Here is a 14,779-nt window from a genome sequence, read left to right on the forward strand (position 1 = left end):
GAAATCACTCTAGCTTCCGAACGAAATGAAGTTGGTTGATAACATTTTACTCAAATGTATATTGTGTCTGCAGGACTTTTGGTATTGAAAATGGGTCCCGTAGGTCCACGTTTTTGTATAGCCCCCATGTAATGGTACCTCCCAATTTTTGGTATTTTGGTTATTTCAGCAAAGTTATTCACCGCAAATGTTTCAAAATTTGGTATTTTAAGTTCGTAATGGATACTACAGCCTATGACAGAAAATTGTCTGTGCCGGTCCACGCCTTCGTATAGCCCCCATACAACGGTACCTTCCGATATTCGGTATTTTGATGATTTCAGCAACATTATTCGTCGGAATCGTTTCAAATTTCGTATTGGAGGATCTTAATGGGTACTACAAGCTATGGCAAAAAGTTCGTATGCAGGCTCACGTCTTCGTATAGCCCCCATATGATGGTACCTCCGATATTCGGTATTTTCATGATTTTTACGACATTATTCACAGGAATTGTAACAAATTTCATATTTAAAGTTCGTAATGGGTACTACAGCCTATGATAAAAAATTTCGTAAGCAGGTCCACGTCTTCGTATAGTTTCCATATAACGGTTTTCATTTAAGTGGTAGTTTTCGGATTTTTTTTTGTTTTCTTGAAAATATTCAAGTTTCTTCTAAATGGTGGAGGGTATTAAAAGTTTTTAGAACTTAGCTGTTTTTTACTTATTAAGTTTTAAAATGGATTCATATGGCTGTACCCAATTTTTGTTTTTTGAAGGCGCTAGTCACAATGTTGAACTAAACAGTATTGGCAAGGGACCCTGAACCTCTATTTTTAAATTTAAAAATTTAATTTTAACATTTGTTTGCAAATATGTGGCAGCAGCTGAATATATCAGATTTTTTAATAGTTTTTGACTTTTTAAATTTCATACTGAATTTATTAATTTTTCATATTGACTGCAATATTTTCTATTTAAAGTTCTCTACATGAAAATATCTCGGCTTTTGGAATTTGTGTTACACTGCAGATTTAATTCGACCCAAAAATTGCTTCCGAGAGTAAAAAGTTTACAATATTTTCTTCATTCAAAAATGATTGGGAATTTGGCGTCGGTTATGGAAGAAATACGGTGAGTAGTTGATGTAGATGTAAGACTTTAGTCGCCGAGTAGTAGCTGCTTATTTCCGGTGACAAACCCTTGTAAAAATAATGGGTTTGTATGTAAAGGTGCAAGTGATTAACGAAAAAAATCGAAACTCCTGACTGATAATATGAATTTGTAGTAAAATGTCAATATAAAATATTTTAGCGTAACTTTTTGGTTTCCTGAGTTTTGGTACAAAAGTAGTTGTATCAAAAAATTGCTGTTTCGGCCAGAGAACTCAGTTTCTAAATTTCCGAAAATAAATTTAAATTAGTAGGCATACTTTTGTCGCCTTGCCCAAGGACGAAGATTCTCCTCGATAGTTCCAATATTAGAAAACTGGCTCTTGAAAAAAATTTCCATTCGATCCAATATCTTAAAAATATTCATTAGCACTTCATCGAGACATAGTTTTGTTATATAAGTTGCTTTTGAACTCAATAAAATGGAGCACTATTTTTGATGGTGACATTTGTTCCCTTTGAAGTAGGCATTTAATCATACATTGTCTTCTTAGAGCTGTCTCTCGCTGTTATTATAATGAAAGACATGTGGCAGAGAGTAATAGGGGAAGGTAACCCAATCAGAAGGAAACTAAATTGAAATTTTACTTGAGTATTTCGAGTATTTTTTTTCTTATGAATTTCTTAATCTTCTTCATAAATCTTATCAAAAAGTAGTAATTTTTGCAAAAATAAATTTTGGAGTCTACAACTATTTCATTGTATACATTTAGATATACTATACTCCATTACACACAAGGGTTTGCTTGTTGTGTTCTATTTTTCTAAAATAGAGGGAATAATGCTTCTTTTTATTTATTTATTAAAAGAAAATATTAAAATATTCTTTTTTAGCCAAAATAATGAAAATTTAAAATTCCCTGTATGTCATTTTTAAGTCAATTAGAGCATGATGATGGACCAAAAAATACAAAATATGTGTCTTGAAATTTTCCCCTATTTAATCTAATTTTGCTATTATGGGCCACTAAAATTTGGGGCCTTAATGTCCAAATGAAACATTTGCAAGTCTTATATCTTGGAAATCATTCAGAAATCGGATTTTCTCCTGAGAGAAAATTATAGCTATTGTCATACAGAACAACAATTTTTAACTCATAAAATCAGTAAAACTTCGTCTTCAAGGTCAAAATCACAAAGTCAATTTTTCATCAATTTTTTTCGCTTCTAGTATATAGATAAGAAACCGTTTAAATATCAAGCTAATACCAAACTACAAAAATTTATATAATATCCCATTGAACAACTTTATTGAACATATAAAATTTCTAGGAACCGACCTTGAAGTTAACAAATATTAAAAATTCTGACCTTGGAGATGAAGTAAAGGACAAGTAAAAAAGCTGCAAGTTCGGCTGGGCCGATCTTTGAATACCCTCCACCATTTGGAACAAATTTGGCAATTTTCAATAAAAAAAATCGTTAAAAATTCTGTTAAAATCTTAAATATACCGAATGTAGGCATTATATTAGAGTCTATACGACGACTAGGACCTGCATAGGCAACTTTCGTCATGAGCCATTACAATATTAAATTTCGAAACTTGCATAGGCAATTGTCTGTCATATAATGCCATTACGAACTTCAAATACCAAATTTGAAACAATTCCGGTAAATAATGCCGTGTAAATCACAAAATCACTGAAATACCGAAAAAAGTGAGGTACCATTATATGGGGGCTATACCAAAACATGAACCTACATGACCCATTTTCAATACCAAAAGTGCTGCAGACATAATACACATTTGAGTAAAATTTAATCATCCTATTTCATTTCGTGCGGAAGCTAGAGTTATTTTCACATACGGACAGACATATAGACGGACGGGCATCGCTAAATCGACATAGAATTTTATGCTGACCAAGAATATATATACTTGGTGGGGTGTAAAATGTATATTTCAAAATATACAAGCATAAAATACCCTCCATACTATGGCGGAGGGTATAAAAATATGCAGCTTCAAGAAGTTAATTTATTTTCTGCGTTCCATCCTTCTATCCAAATTCCTGACTTTTCTTATCAATCATTTAAATATTTAGGAATTGCCATAAATTTATTTTATATTCTATTAATTTTGAATATATACTCTCTTTGGCTATCCTTCCCTCTCATTTTCAATTCTGTTGGGGGGTTTGTGTCCACATAGTATTTTTTGTACTATTTTTTTCTTTATTTTATTTTTTTGTTTCTAAAGTCAAAGATCACGATTTTTTCATTTCTTGAACCTCTCAAGTCTTAACACTTACGGTTACTCAAAATGTTGCAAATTTTTAGTTCTTTTTGTTGTTGTTGTTGCTGTTTCAGCTTTTTTGCTTTAGCAATAGCTGGCGATGATGATGTGGCGGCGGCTGCTGTTGCTGTAAACTGTAACTGTCCGTCCAGCAGCTGTTCGTGTGTGTCTGTCCTTCCATCTGACTGCCTGTCTATCTATCTCTGTGGTATACACAAATTTTACATATAAAAACACAGCAAGGTTTAGAAAATCCCATAGAAGTGAGACAAAAAAAAATAGTTGTTGCCTTGCATATGCGGGGACATTTAAATGGAGAGTGTGAGCGGGCAATAGCAACAACACCATCAACTAGATACTAGAAGTAACAAGCGTAAAATACTTAAGCACTAAAAATTCTTAGAATTTGAATATTGTGTGAAATAACAACGGCAGCCAAAGACAAAAACTTCAGGAAAAAACAACTGCAGAAAAAATGAAGAAATTCTAGAAAAGCAAAAAAACAAAAAGTATCCAAAGAAAACCATGACTTCTTGCAAAGTCAACGCTGGTCTTCAAAAAGGGATACCTATGCGGAGGCTGGAAAAAAGTGATGATATTTCAATGTACTCATCCAAATACAGTGGGATGCTGTGAACGGGTAGAAAAAATATTTTTGAGATTCCTTTCATCGTTTTATTTAAAAACATCGCTTCCGTATATTCATAAAATTGTCAGATGATCTCCTGGAAATAAATACTTTCAAAATGGTCTTATGCAGATAGGGATCGTCAGATTGTCTGTCTATTGTAGATAGATCTTGAGAAAGAAATCCCATTCGATTCCTATTTTTTAAAAAATCTTCATTAGCATTGCATCGGAACAGCGGTTTGTTATATAATTTCGTTTTGAACTCAAGTTCTATGAGGGATAATAAAACGGAGCCTCTTCGTTGGAGGTGGCATTTGTTTCCTTTTAAAGTAGACATTTAATCATATATTGTCTTTTTTAAAGCTGTCTCTCGATGTTATTATAATGAAAGACATATGGCAGAGAGTAATAGGAGAAAATATCCTAATTCAAAGCAGCAGAAATTAAAAGCTAAATTGAGGGCATTTTCAAATGAAGTCAAAACAAATTCCAGTTAATTTTATCGAATGTATTTCATAAGCCTGGTAACATATCTATAGTTATTGTTATATATCCCTTTGTTATAAAAATTTCGTCATTTTGGCAAAAAGAGATTTGGAACCTACAACAATTCCTACAATTCCATTGCATACATTTATTTATAAGATTTATTATTCCATTAGATAAGAATAGTGTCCCACCTTCAAATCGACGTGCTAAAATAAATTACCTAAATATATTTCTATATCGATGACTATTCGAAGATAATTTTTCCACAGAAGACCATTTGAAGATCCTCGATCTACCAAAGACTATTAGAAGCTCTTCTGGACGCAGAAAAGTTACGTAAAGGTCTTCTAGATAAATGGGACCTCCAGATTATCATATAGTTTTAGGAGACCACCAATAGGTTTAAGTCGCGATATTTCGTTGTTTTTTCGAGCTTCTGATGGTCTTGGGTAGAAAGAAGATCCTCAATTTGTCTTCTATGGAAAAATTATTTACCAATAGTTTTCTGTATCGGAATATATTCAGCTGGTAAGCTTTCAATATTCCCTATTGGGAAACCTTCAGGCGGTCTTCTTAAGCTAGAAAATTTTAAGGTTGTTTTCTGTATAGGGGACATTTAGAGGGATTTCTGTAGTGAGGGGAACATTTATTTACACATGGCCTTTAAATTGCTTTAATTATAAAGGGCTATCAGACAGAGGAATTTATTCTGATATTCTTCTAAGGATATTGCTTATGTAATTTTTTGTCATAGGCTTTAGTATCCATTAAGATCTTCAAAATTTAAAAACAATTCTTGTGAATAATGTCGTTAAAATCATCAAATTATTGAATATATATTATACCGTTATATGGGGGCCCTAGGAAGACCTGAACTTTCAATTCTCTGTCACAGTACTCTTACGAACCGCAAATACGAAATTTGAAACAATTCGTTAAAATCACCAAAATACCGAATATAGGGAGGTACCCTTGTATGGGGGCTATACGAAGACTTGAACCTACACAGGAAATTTTCTGTCACAGACTGTAGTAGGAACTTGAAATTCAAAATTTGAAACAATTCCGGTGAATAATATCTCTGAAATCACCAAAATACCGAATGTAGGGAGGTACCGTTTTATGGGGATTATACCAAAATGTGAACCTATATAGCTCATTTTCAATACAAAAAGTCCTGCACACCAAACACAAATCTGAGTAATTTTTGTTTGGGAAGCTAGAGTGATGGTTCGGAACCTAGAGTGATTTTCAATGACAAAGAGACAGACGGGCGGACATCGTTAAATCAACATAGAATTTTGTGCTGATCAAGAATATATATAATATATATGATCAAGGTGCATTTTTCTTCTTCTTTTTAGGATGCAGGGAATACAAAAAATAGTTTCAAATTGCCCCACTGTGTTACTCTCAAACCCAAACCCTTTAGGTTGCAGGCCATTTATTTCCTAAAGAAACATTGGATACAGGCGTGGGCAATTTATATTTCCTCTTGAAAAAGGCTAGCATAAAATAGCTACTTTCCCTAAGGATTGAAATAAAAAAAAACCGAAAACCAAAATAAGAGAACCTCGAGACTTTGTCATCATACAAAAACAAAAGCTATAGAAAATTCCCTTTAATAACACAAACTTATTGAATAAAAAAAAATAAAAACAACAACAAAAGCCACACTCACCCGAAACACTAGACTCGAACTGGTAAACGTTGGCCGATTGTCATTCAAATTTAACACCTCAACACGCAGCAAACGTATCGATTGTTTTGGCGGATTGCCACCGTCCGTCGCCGCTACGGCCAAACGATAGATGCTACGCTCCTCGTGATCCAACACGACCAACGTGCGAATGACACCCGTGTTGGCGTCTATGCTAAACAGACCAAAGCCATCCGAATCACGACCTTTTAATATCGAATAAGTGATCGATGCATTCTGGCCATTATCACGATCGACGGCACGTATGCGAACCACCTCAGTGCCGGGCGGTTGTTCTTCGCGCACGCTGACCACATCCTCTTGCGGATCGACAATTTTCGGTTGATTGTCATTGACATCGGTTACATGGACTTTGACAGTAACGCGTGAACTGCGATACGGTGTACCTTGGTCGCGAGCCTCGGCAACCAATTCATAGACAGCGGCGACTTCACGATCCAGCGGTTCGCGAGTGGTTATTTCACCTGGAAAGGGAGAAGAGAAGGAAGAGAAGAAAAATGTTAGAGAGGATGTAACAAATGATGTATTGATGACGGTTGCTTGTTGAGAAGAAAATAAATAGTCGGATGATTTGTTGGCGTAATTAATTTCAATAAATTACGAAAGCATATGTTTTTAACACCTACATTAAATAATAAAATTTTATAAAATAAATAAACGAATATCAATTTCAAATATCAGCATAAATTTGTATAACTTGATATCGATAATCAGATTTTGACTACAAGCGATTATTAGGCATACTTCCATTAAAAAAAAATCTTTGGTAAATCTAAGCTTAACATTTTTCATGTCTAATCCATATTTCCAACAGTTGTGCCACTGATCGATTGGAGCACCTCTTGAACAATTTTTCAATTTTGGGAAAAAATGATATTTTAAAAGGTCTGCAAATTTAAATGTGCGATGTTTCAACAGGTGCCTATTACATCCCTCTGGTTTCCTTGTTAAAAGGTTCAGAAACTTTTCCCATCCAACGTTTTCCCATAGCAACCTGAATACAGTACCCCCTTCATGTAGTTTTGTAAGGTAAGTCGGTTTTTTCCGACAGATGTGTACCTCCAGACTAGAGATATGATTATTCAGATTATTGACCCTTTATGGTGGAGTTGGACAATATTGAAGCAGTTGGACAATATTGACCAATTCGTATCTGACCTAAGAATGATAAAATATTACAACGTGTCAGATTTTGATTATATCGACTACTTCCTATACTTCATATGGAATACAGGGTGAGATAAAAAACTGCAACAAAGTCAAGCGCCATAATTTTTACATTTTATTGAATGAAAGTAAAAAGTTTCGGAAATATCATCAAATTTTAGAATAAGTTTAGATTTGTTCGAATGGGTCACCTTTGACACGAATTATGGCCCTAAAACGGCCAATGAAATCGTCACACGCTGCCCGAATGTTGTTCTGCGGTATTTTGGCCCATTCCCGGCGAAGCGCTTGCTTGAGGTGATCGACATTTTGGTATTTTTTGGTGCCAACCTTGCTTTCTAAAATACTTCGGACACAATAGTCCAACGGATTGGTATCCGGAGATTTTGGTGGCCTTTGTGCGCTGAAAATTAAGCGAGGAACCTCATTTTGTAACCATTCTTGGGTGGCGTGCTGAGTGCGATAGTGCTGAGTCCTATTGGAATGTCTAAAGTCTGCGGCCCAAATGTTTGCGTGTCAAAGGCTTTAATACACCCTCGAGAATATTTACGCGATAATATTTGGCATTTATTCTGATGCCACTGTCGATTAATACGAGCGGAGAGCGACCATCGGCTGTTTTGAGGACCCACACCATCACCATCACCATGGCGCTTGAGTTCTGATGGCCAACCGAAGGTTCACATTTTCAGCTGACCTCTTTGGCAAGTAAACACGATCATTTTGTATGCCTTTGTTTACAAACTGTTGGACAACGAATGTTTTCTCATCGGAAAAAAAAACTAAAATCGATAGTTGAACACTTTAGGCCAAACGAAGCAACTCTTTAGGTCTTTTGAGTCTATTTTCTTTCTGTTGCGGTGTAAGTTCTTGCACTTTTTGGAATATCAAAGCTTTACCACGAGCTTATTTTTCAATATTTGCCAAATGGAATATTGCGATATGTTCAGCTCACGAGCCATTTTCCGGCCACTGCGACACGCGTTTCGATCAAGTCGCTTCTTTACTTTTCGAACCATATCTGCTTATGTTGCTGATTTCTTCCGCCCATTTCCTTGACGACGGGCTACGGTAACGAGCGATGGTACGAGACACAAAAGATTTATTCACATTTAAATGCTGGAGTGCTCTAACGATAGCCACTTGTGGGTTTCCAGCCAAATATAAAGAAATCACACAATCACGATTGAATTCCATCACGAATAACTTTTTTTCTGGAAAATTCTCACCAAAATGCTTTTGTACGCTTGTAAACAATATAATGAGCTGTTACTGGAATAATTTTAACAGCTGTCGGACGAGTGGTTTAGAAATGACAGCAGTCTGAATTTGGTTGCAGTATTTTCATCTCACCATGTATGTGGCAAAAATCATCAAAATATCGAATACCGGAGGTGAGGTCTGTACAAAAACATGGACCTAATACATTCAATGTTTCGCCACCGGAGCTTGAACCTATTTCGAACTACAAATACCAATTTTTAGACAAATTTCTAAAAAATGTGTCAAAAATCGTCAAACACTGAATATCGGGAGGGAACGTGAACCTATACATAGAATGATTCGCCACCGGAACTTGAACCTATTTCGAACTACAAATACCAATTTTTAGACAAATCCGTAGAAAAATGTGGGACAAATCACCAAAATACCGAATATTGGAAGGTACCGTTGTATTGGGGGCTATAGAAAAACGTGGACCTACACATACAATGTTTCACCACCGGAGCTAGAACCCATTATGACCTATAAATACCAATTTTTTGACAAATCCGTGAAAAGTGAGGCAAATATCTTCAATATAATGAATATCCAGAGATACTATTAGGTGGGGCTATACAAAAATGTGGATCTATAAGTACTATGTTCCGCCACAGTATCTAGAACCCATTATGACCTACTATTACCAATTTTTGTACAAATCCGCCATCAAAACACTGAATATCTGCAGGTACCATTATATGGCGGCTATACTAAAACGTGGACTTATACAAACAATTTTTCACCAGCGGAGTCAATTTTTTGACAAATCCGTGAAAAAATGAGGCAAAACTCACTGAATCCGAATATTCAGTACGTTATGTGGGGCTATATAAAAACGTGGACCTATACATACTATGTTCCGCCACAGTAGACCTACAAATACCAATTTTTGGACAAATCGGTCTCAAAACACCGTTATATGGCGGATATACTCAAACGTGGACAGATATATCTTATTCTCAATTCCAACCATCCTACATACAATACAAGTTGTTCTGTCAAATTTTGAAACTCAACGTCAAATAATGTGGGCTGTATCGTAATTTCAACCGACAGAAAGACACTGTTAAATCGACTTAGAATTGTAAGCTGATTATGAATATACACAGGGTTGCCCATATTCGTCGGACCCATCTAGCAACGCCATAACTTTTGACAGAGGTGTCACATCGCTTAATGACATACCGCGTTTGAAGCGTCAGTCCAAGCAGATTTTTACCATGAACCAATACACGCCAATAGTTGAAATTTACAAGAAGTCAATTGTGAAAACTCAACGCGCTTTTAAAACATTGAAAAATGTGAGAAGTGCGCCTTCTAAGAACACCATTAAGCGTTTATACGAAAAATTTTCGACTGGTGAGGCTCTTTCTAAACCGAAGAGGCCATATAAAAGTCGACCAAGGCGATCGGCCGAGAATATCGCTGCCGTACGAGCCAGTGTTGAGAGGTCCCCAAGAACATCCCAAAAACGCCGTTCTCAGCAGTTGGGCATGGCTCGGTCCACTTTACAACGGATTATTCGAATTGATTTGCATTTTCATTCATTTCATTTTGCATTCAATTGACGCAAAGAATGTTGCCTGCAGACAAGCCTCGTCGATTGGAATGGGCCCAAAAGTCCGTCGAATATGGGCAACCCTGTACTATGTTCCGCCATAGTACCAATTTTTGTACAAATCCGTCATCAAAACACCGAATATCTGAAGGTACCGTTATATGGCGGCTATACTAAAACGTGGACTGATATATCTTATTTTCAATACCAACCATCCTAGACACAATACAAATTGTTCTGTCAAATTGAAGCTCTACGTTAAATAATGTGGGCTGTATCGTGATTTCAACAGACAGGAAGGCACCGCTAAATCGACTTAGAATTTTATGCTGATAATAAATATATATGCTATATTGTGTATACGACGAATATTTAGGGATGTTACAAACGGATTGACAAAGTAAATGTACCCTCCTTTTCAAGGTATAAAAGTATTCCATATTTACAACGGTATATTACACAGATGTTTATTAAATTACCAAATAAAACTGAAAAAAAATTCCGCAAAATACAAAAAAAAAAGACATCAAAGCCAATTTCTTCAACAGTCATTTCGTTTTTGCAGACATTGTTTCAATCGCTTCCTATAACTGCGGCATAATAAATGAATGCCGCCTTGGCACACAACCCGTTTTCTAGGCACATGCTGCCGCTTGCAATGCAAAAAATTATATCTACATGCAACACGACACACACACACACTTACTCACCGCACCAGCCAAAGATTTCTATCTAATGAATCTATAACATATTGCTCCAGTTTCCATCGGCTAATGTATGCTGAAACCATTCATCAATATTTTGCCTGCTTTCTGGCTTTCTTTCTGGGCGATTTTTTTTCGACTCTGCCATTAACCATGGCCTGCTTCGCTCTCCTCTGACAGTGTGTGTGTGTGTTCAGCCAATGATCAGCTACAAAGATTGCCCCGTTTGCGGTGAAGGATATCATTTGAAAGCAAAAGATTTTAATCATTTCAAATCAATCTTCAGGAGATTCGTTTCTAGTTATTGTTGCTGTTGTGAGCGGTTTGTGTGTGGTGCAACGACTGGAACCATACAATGTCATTAACATAAATTGTGTGGATTTAAATAAAATACCACAAAATAAACATTTTATCATTCGCAGATGTAGAGAAGTAGAGGAAAACCCCATGGAAGGTGACTTGGTGGATGGATGAAAAGAAAGAAGGAATCATCAAATCAATTGAGTCAACTTCAGATTTTATTTCTTTGAACTTGTTTTGTGGCAAGCGGAGTACTGCAAGTAGTTTACTGGCAATTCAGGCCTTCATCTCTCATCGCAACTAGCTTCCATCCTCCCCTCTTGGTAATTTGGATTCTGGAGGCTGCTTACAGTGGCCCCTAAATGTCAATTGCCAAGACATCGAATTGACGGATGAGTTGACATTGCCTGGAACTGCTGTTCTAGTTGCAACACACACACACATACTTATCAAATGGTTTTGTGTAGAGTTCTCCTGGTTATTCTGAATGTGGCTTACGGGTAAGCTTCTCAGTTGAGAACTCCTCACAAGATGCTGTAAGCCATTTGAGCATTGCAGAACATGGTATGTGAGAATTTTTGTGAGTGTGTGTGTTTCAAATAAATCTTTTTTTAATAGATGATATCAACTTTTATGATCTCCATCAGCAAAGTGCAATGCGTTTGAATTTTGGTTAGGTTGAGCAGTTTGTTATAACTTGAGGGTTTGAAGGTGATTTTTTCTTGTTGTATGTATACATATGAAGTCTTTAGGAAATGAAATATTTTGAACAGAGACCCACATTTTATTATGCCCATTGAAAATTGTTAACGTTTTCATAAAAACCTGGAAAGAATTTTCTCAATATTTCATATAAATAAATTTATATAATTTTTAATTTGAGAACATCGGGCATTTTTGTACCATTATCTTCAAATGGTATATAAATTTTGAGTCGGCTGAGATCTATTTGGACATAGTCGGATAAAAGAAATTAATCAATTTTAGGTGCTCAAATAGCGCTACTATTAGGAAACTTCATTTCTAATATCATTTGAAACAAGTAAAAAGCTGTAAGTTCATCTGGGCCGAATTTTGAATACCTCCAACATTTGACAATTTTCAAAAAAAAAAAAAAAAATGTTAAAAATTCTATTAAAATCTTAAAAATACCGAATGTAGCTATTATATTAGTGTCTATATGCTGACGTGGACCTGCATAGGTAATTTTTGTTATAAGCCATTACAATATTCAAATGCGAAACTTGAAAAAAATCGGTGAATAATGTAGCTAAAATCATCAAAATACCATTATGTGGGTGCTATACCAAAACGTGGACCTGCACAGACAATTTTCTGACATAAGCTGTAGTATCCATTACGAACTTCAAATGCCAAATTTTTAATAATTCCGGAGAATTATGCCGCTAAAATCGTCAAAATACCGAATATCGGGAGGTGCCATTATATGAGGGCTATACCAAAACGTCGACCTACATGGCCCATTTTCAATACAAAAAGTCCTGCAGGCATAATATACATTTGAGTAAATTTTTATCAACCTATTTTGTTTCTTTCGGAAGCTAGAGTGATTTCCACAGTCCTACAGACGGAGTGACATAGTTAAATCGACGAATAATCAAGAGCATATATACAGGGTGAGATAAAAAAACTACAACAACGTCAAATGCCATAATTTTTATTTTATTTTTTTTTTTAATTTTATTGAATGAAAGCAAAAACTGTCGGAAATTGCTATTTCAAATTTTAGAATAAGCTTAAATTTGTTTGAATTGGTCAACTTTGGCACGAATTATGGACTTCAAATGGCCAATGAAACCGTCACACGCTGCCCGATTGTTGCTCTGTGCCAACCTTGCTTTCCAAAATGCTCCACATACAATATTCCAACGGATTGGTGGCCATTGGTGGCGCTGGACATGAAGCGAGGAACCTCATTTTGTAACCATTCTTAGGTGGCGCATGCTGAGTGCGATGGTTCCGAGTCCTGTTGGAATGTCCAAGGCTTTAATACACCCTTCAGAATATTTTCGCGATAATATTCTTCATTTATTCTGATGCCACGGCCGATTAATACGAGTGGAGAGCGACCATCGGCTGTTATGGCGGCCCACACCATCACCATGGCCGGTGCTTGAGTTCTGGTGGCCAACCGAAGGAGCATATTTTCAGCTGACCTCTTTGGCCAGTAAACACGATCATTTTCTTTGTTTACAAACTGCTGCACAACGAATGTTTTCTCACCAGAAAAAATCCAAATTCGGCAGTTCACCACTTTCGGCCAAGCGAAGCAACTCTTAAGCTCTTTTGAGTCTATTTGCTTTCCTTTGCGGTGTAAGTTCTTGCACTTTTTGGGATTTCAATGGATTTACCCCGAGCTCATTTTTCAATATTTGCCGAATGGAATATTGCGATATGTTCAGCTCACGACACATTTTTCGGCCACTGCAACGTGGGTTTCGATCAAGTCGCTTATTTACTTTCGACCATTTCTGATGTTGCTGTTTTCTTTCGTCCACTTCCTTGACGCTACCAGTATCACGGTAACGAGTGATGGTTCGAGACACAAAAGATTTATTCACATTTAAATGCTGGAGTGCTCTTACGATAGCCACTTGTGGTTTTCCAGCCAAATATAAAGAAATCACACTATCGCGTTTGAATTCCATCACGAATAACTTTTTTTCTGGAAAATTCTCACCAAAATGCTTTTGTACGCTTGTAAACAATATAATGAGCTGTCACTGGCATAATTTCGTGGCTTCGAAATGACAGCAGTCTGAAGTTGTTTGCGGTTTCTTCATTTCACCCTGTACTTTGTGGGATTTAAATTGAAGAGGGTAAGATGAAAAAACTGCTACAAAATTCAGACTTTGGTAATTTTTAAGCCACTTGTCAGATAGCTTTTAAAATTATTCCAGTGAATTGAAGTTTGGAGCCAATCGGAAACTCCTTTCGAGAGTTAGCGTGCGCACTAGGTCGACTGTAAATGCCCTCAAACTGATTTTTTCAAAAAGACCTAAAACCATTTTTCGACGAGGCACGTTTTGGCTCTATCGAATGATATGTTAGTTCAGCTGTAACTGCTTGAGTTCAACAGATATCAAATTTGATAAAAGTCAGAGTAAGATTCATACAAAAATGGAAATTTAGCAAATAATGGACTTACACAAAACATTTTATACTAGTAGAACCTAAAACCCTAGATTTCCTTTATACAGACTATGTAAAACATTTGTGGTTGAAAATTGGGGCTGAAAATCAGGAGTATAATTATATAGAGCCCATTCTGAACATGGTTCGGCGTCATCGCCGTCAATACTTCGTATTGGTCGCTGACGAATATTTCGAGGTTTTCCAAACGGAATACAATTTTAATATTCTCTTTATTTTATGGCATCCAAAAAACCTTTGGGGGTTATGTAGTTCACTATCATCGAATAACAATTTTTTCTTGACATCTTCAATAATGATCTATACGATCGACTATTGGTATACTGCTGCTTTCTCATCTTAATCTGTCATCTAAAATACAAATACTAATGTCTCTTGGTAAAGC

General features: G+C 36.0%; 1 protein-coding gene across 1 annotated transcript in view; it reads right to left on the reverse strand.

Moving 5' to 3' along the window:
* LOC101889189 (protein dachsous) overlaps positions 1 to 14,779 on the reverse strand; it is a 472,944-nt gene that overhangs the window by 51,637 nt on the left and 406,528 nt on the right. Inside the window, exon 8 of the mRNA XM_059121118.1 lies at positions 6,190 to 6,692. Coding sequence (XP_058977101.1) covers positions 6,190 to 6,692 — 503 coding nt within the window. The remainder of the gene's footprint in view (positions 1 to 6,189; positions 6,693 to 14,779) is intronic.

The sequence above is a fragment of the Musca domestica genome, unplaced genomic scaffold, assembly GCF_030504385.1.
Source record: "Musca domestica strain aabys unplaced genomic scaffold, Musca_domestica.polishedcontigs.V.1.1 19, whole genome shotgun sequence".
Taxonomy (NCBI): domain Eukaryota; kingdom Metazoa; phylum Arthropoda; class Insecta; order Diptera; family Muscidae; genus Musca; species Musca domestica.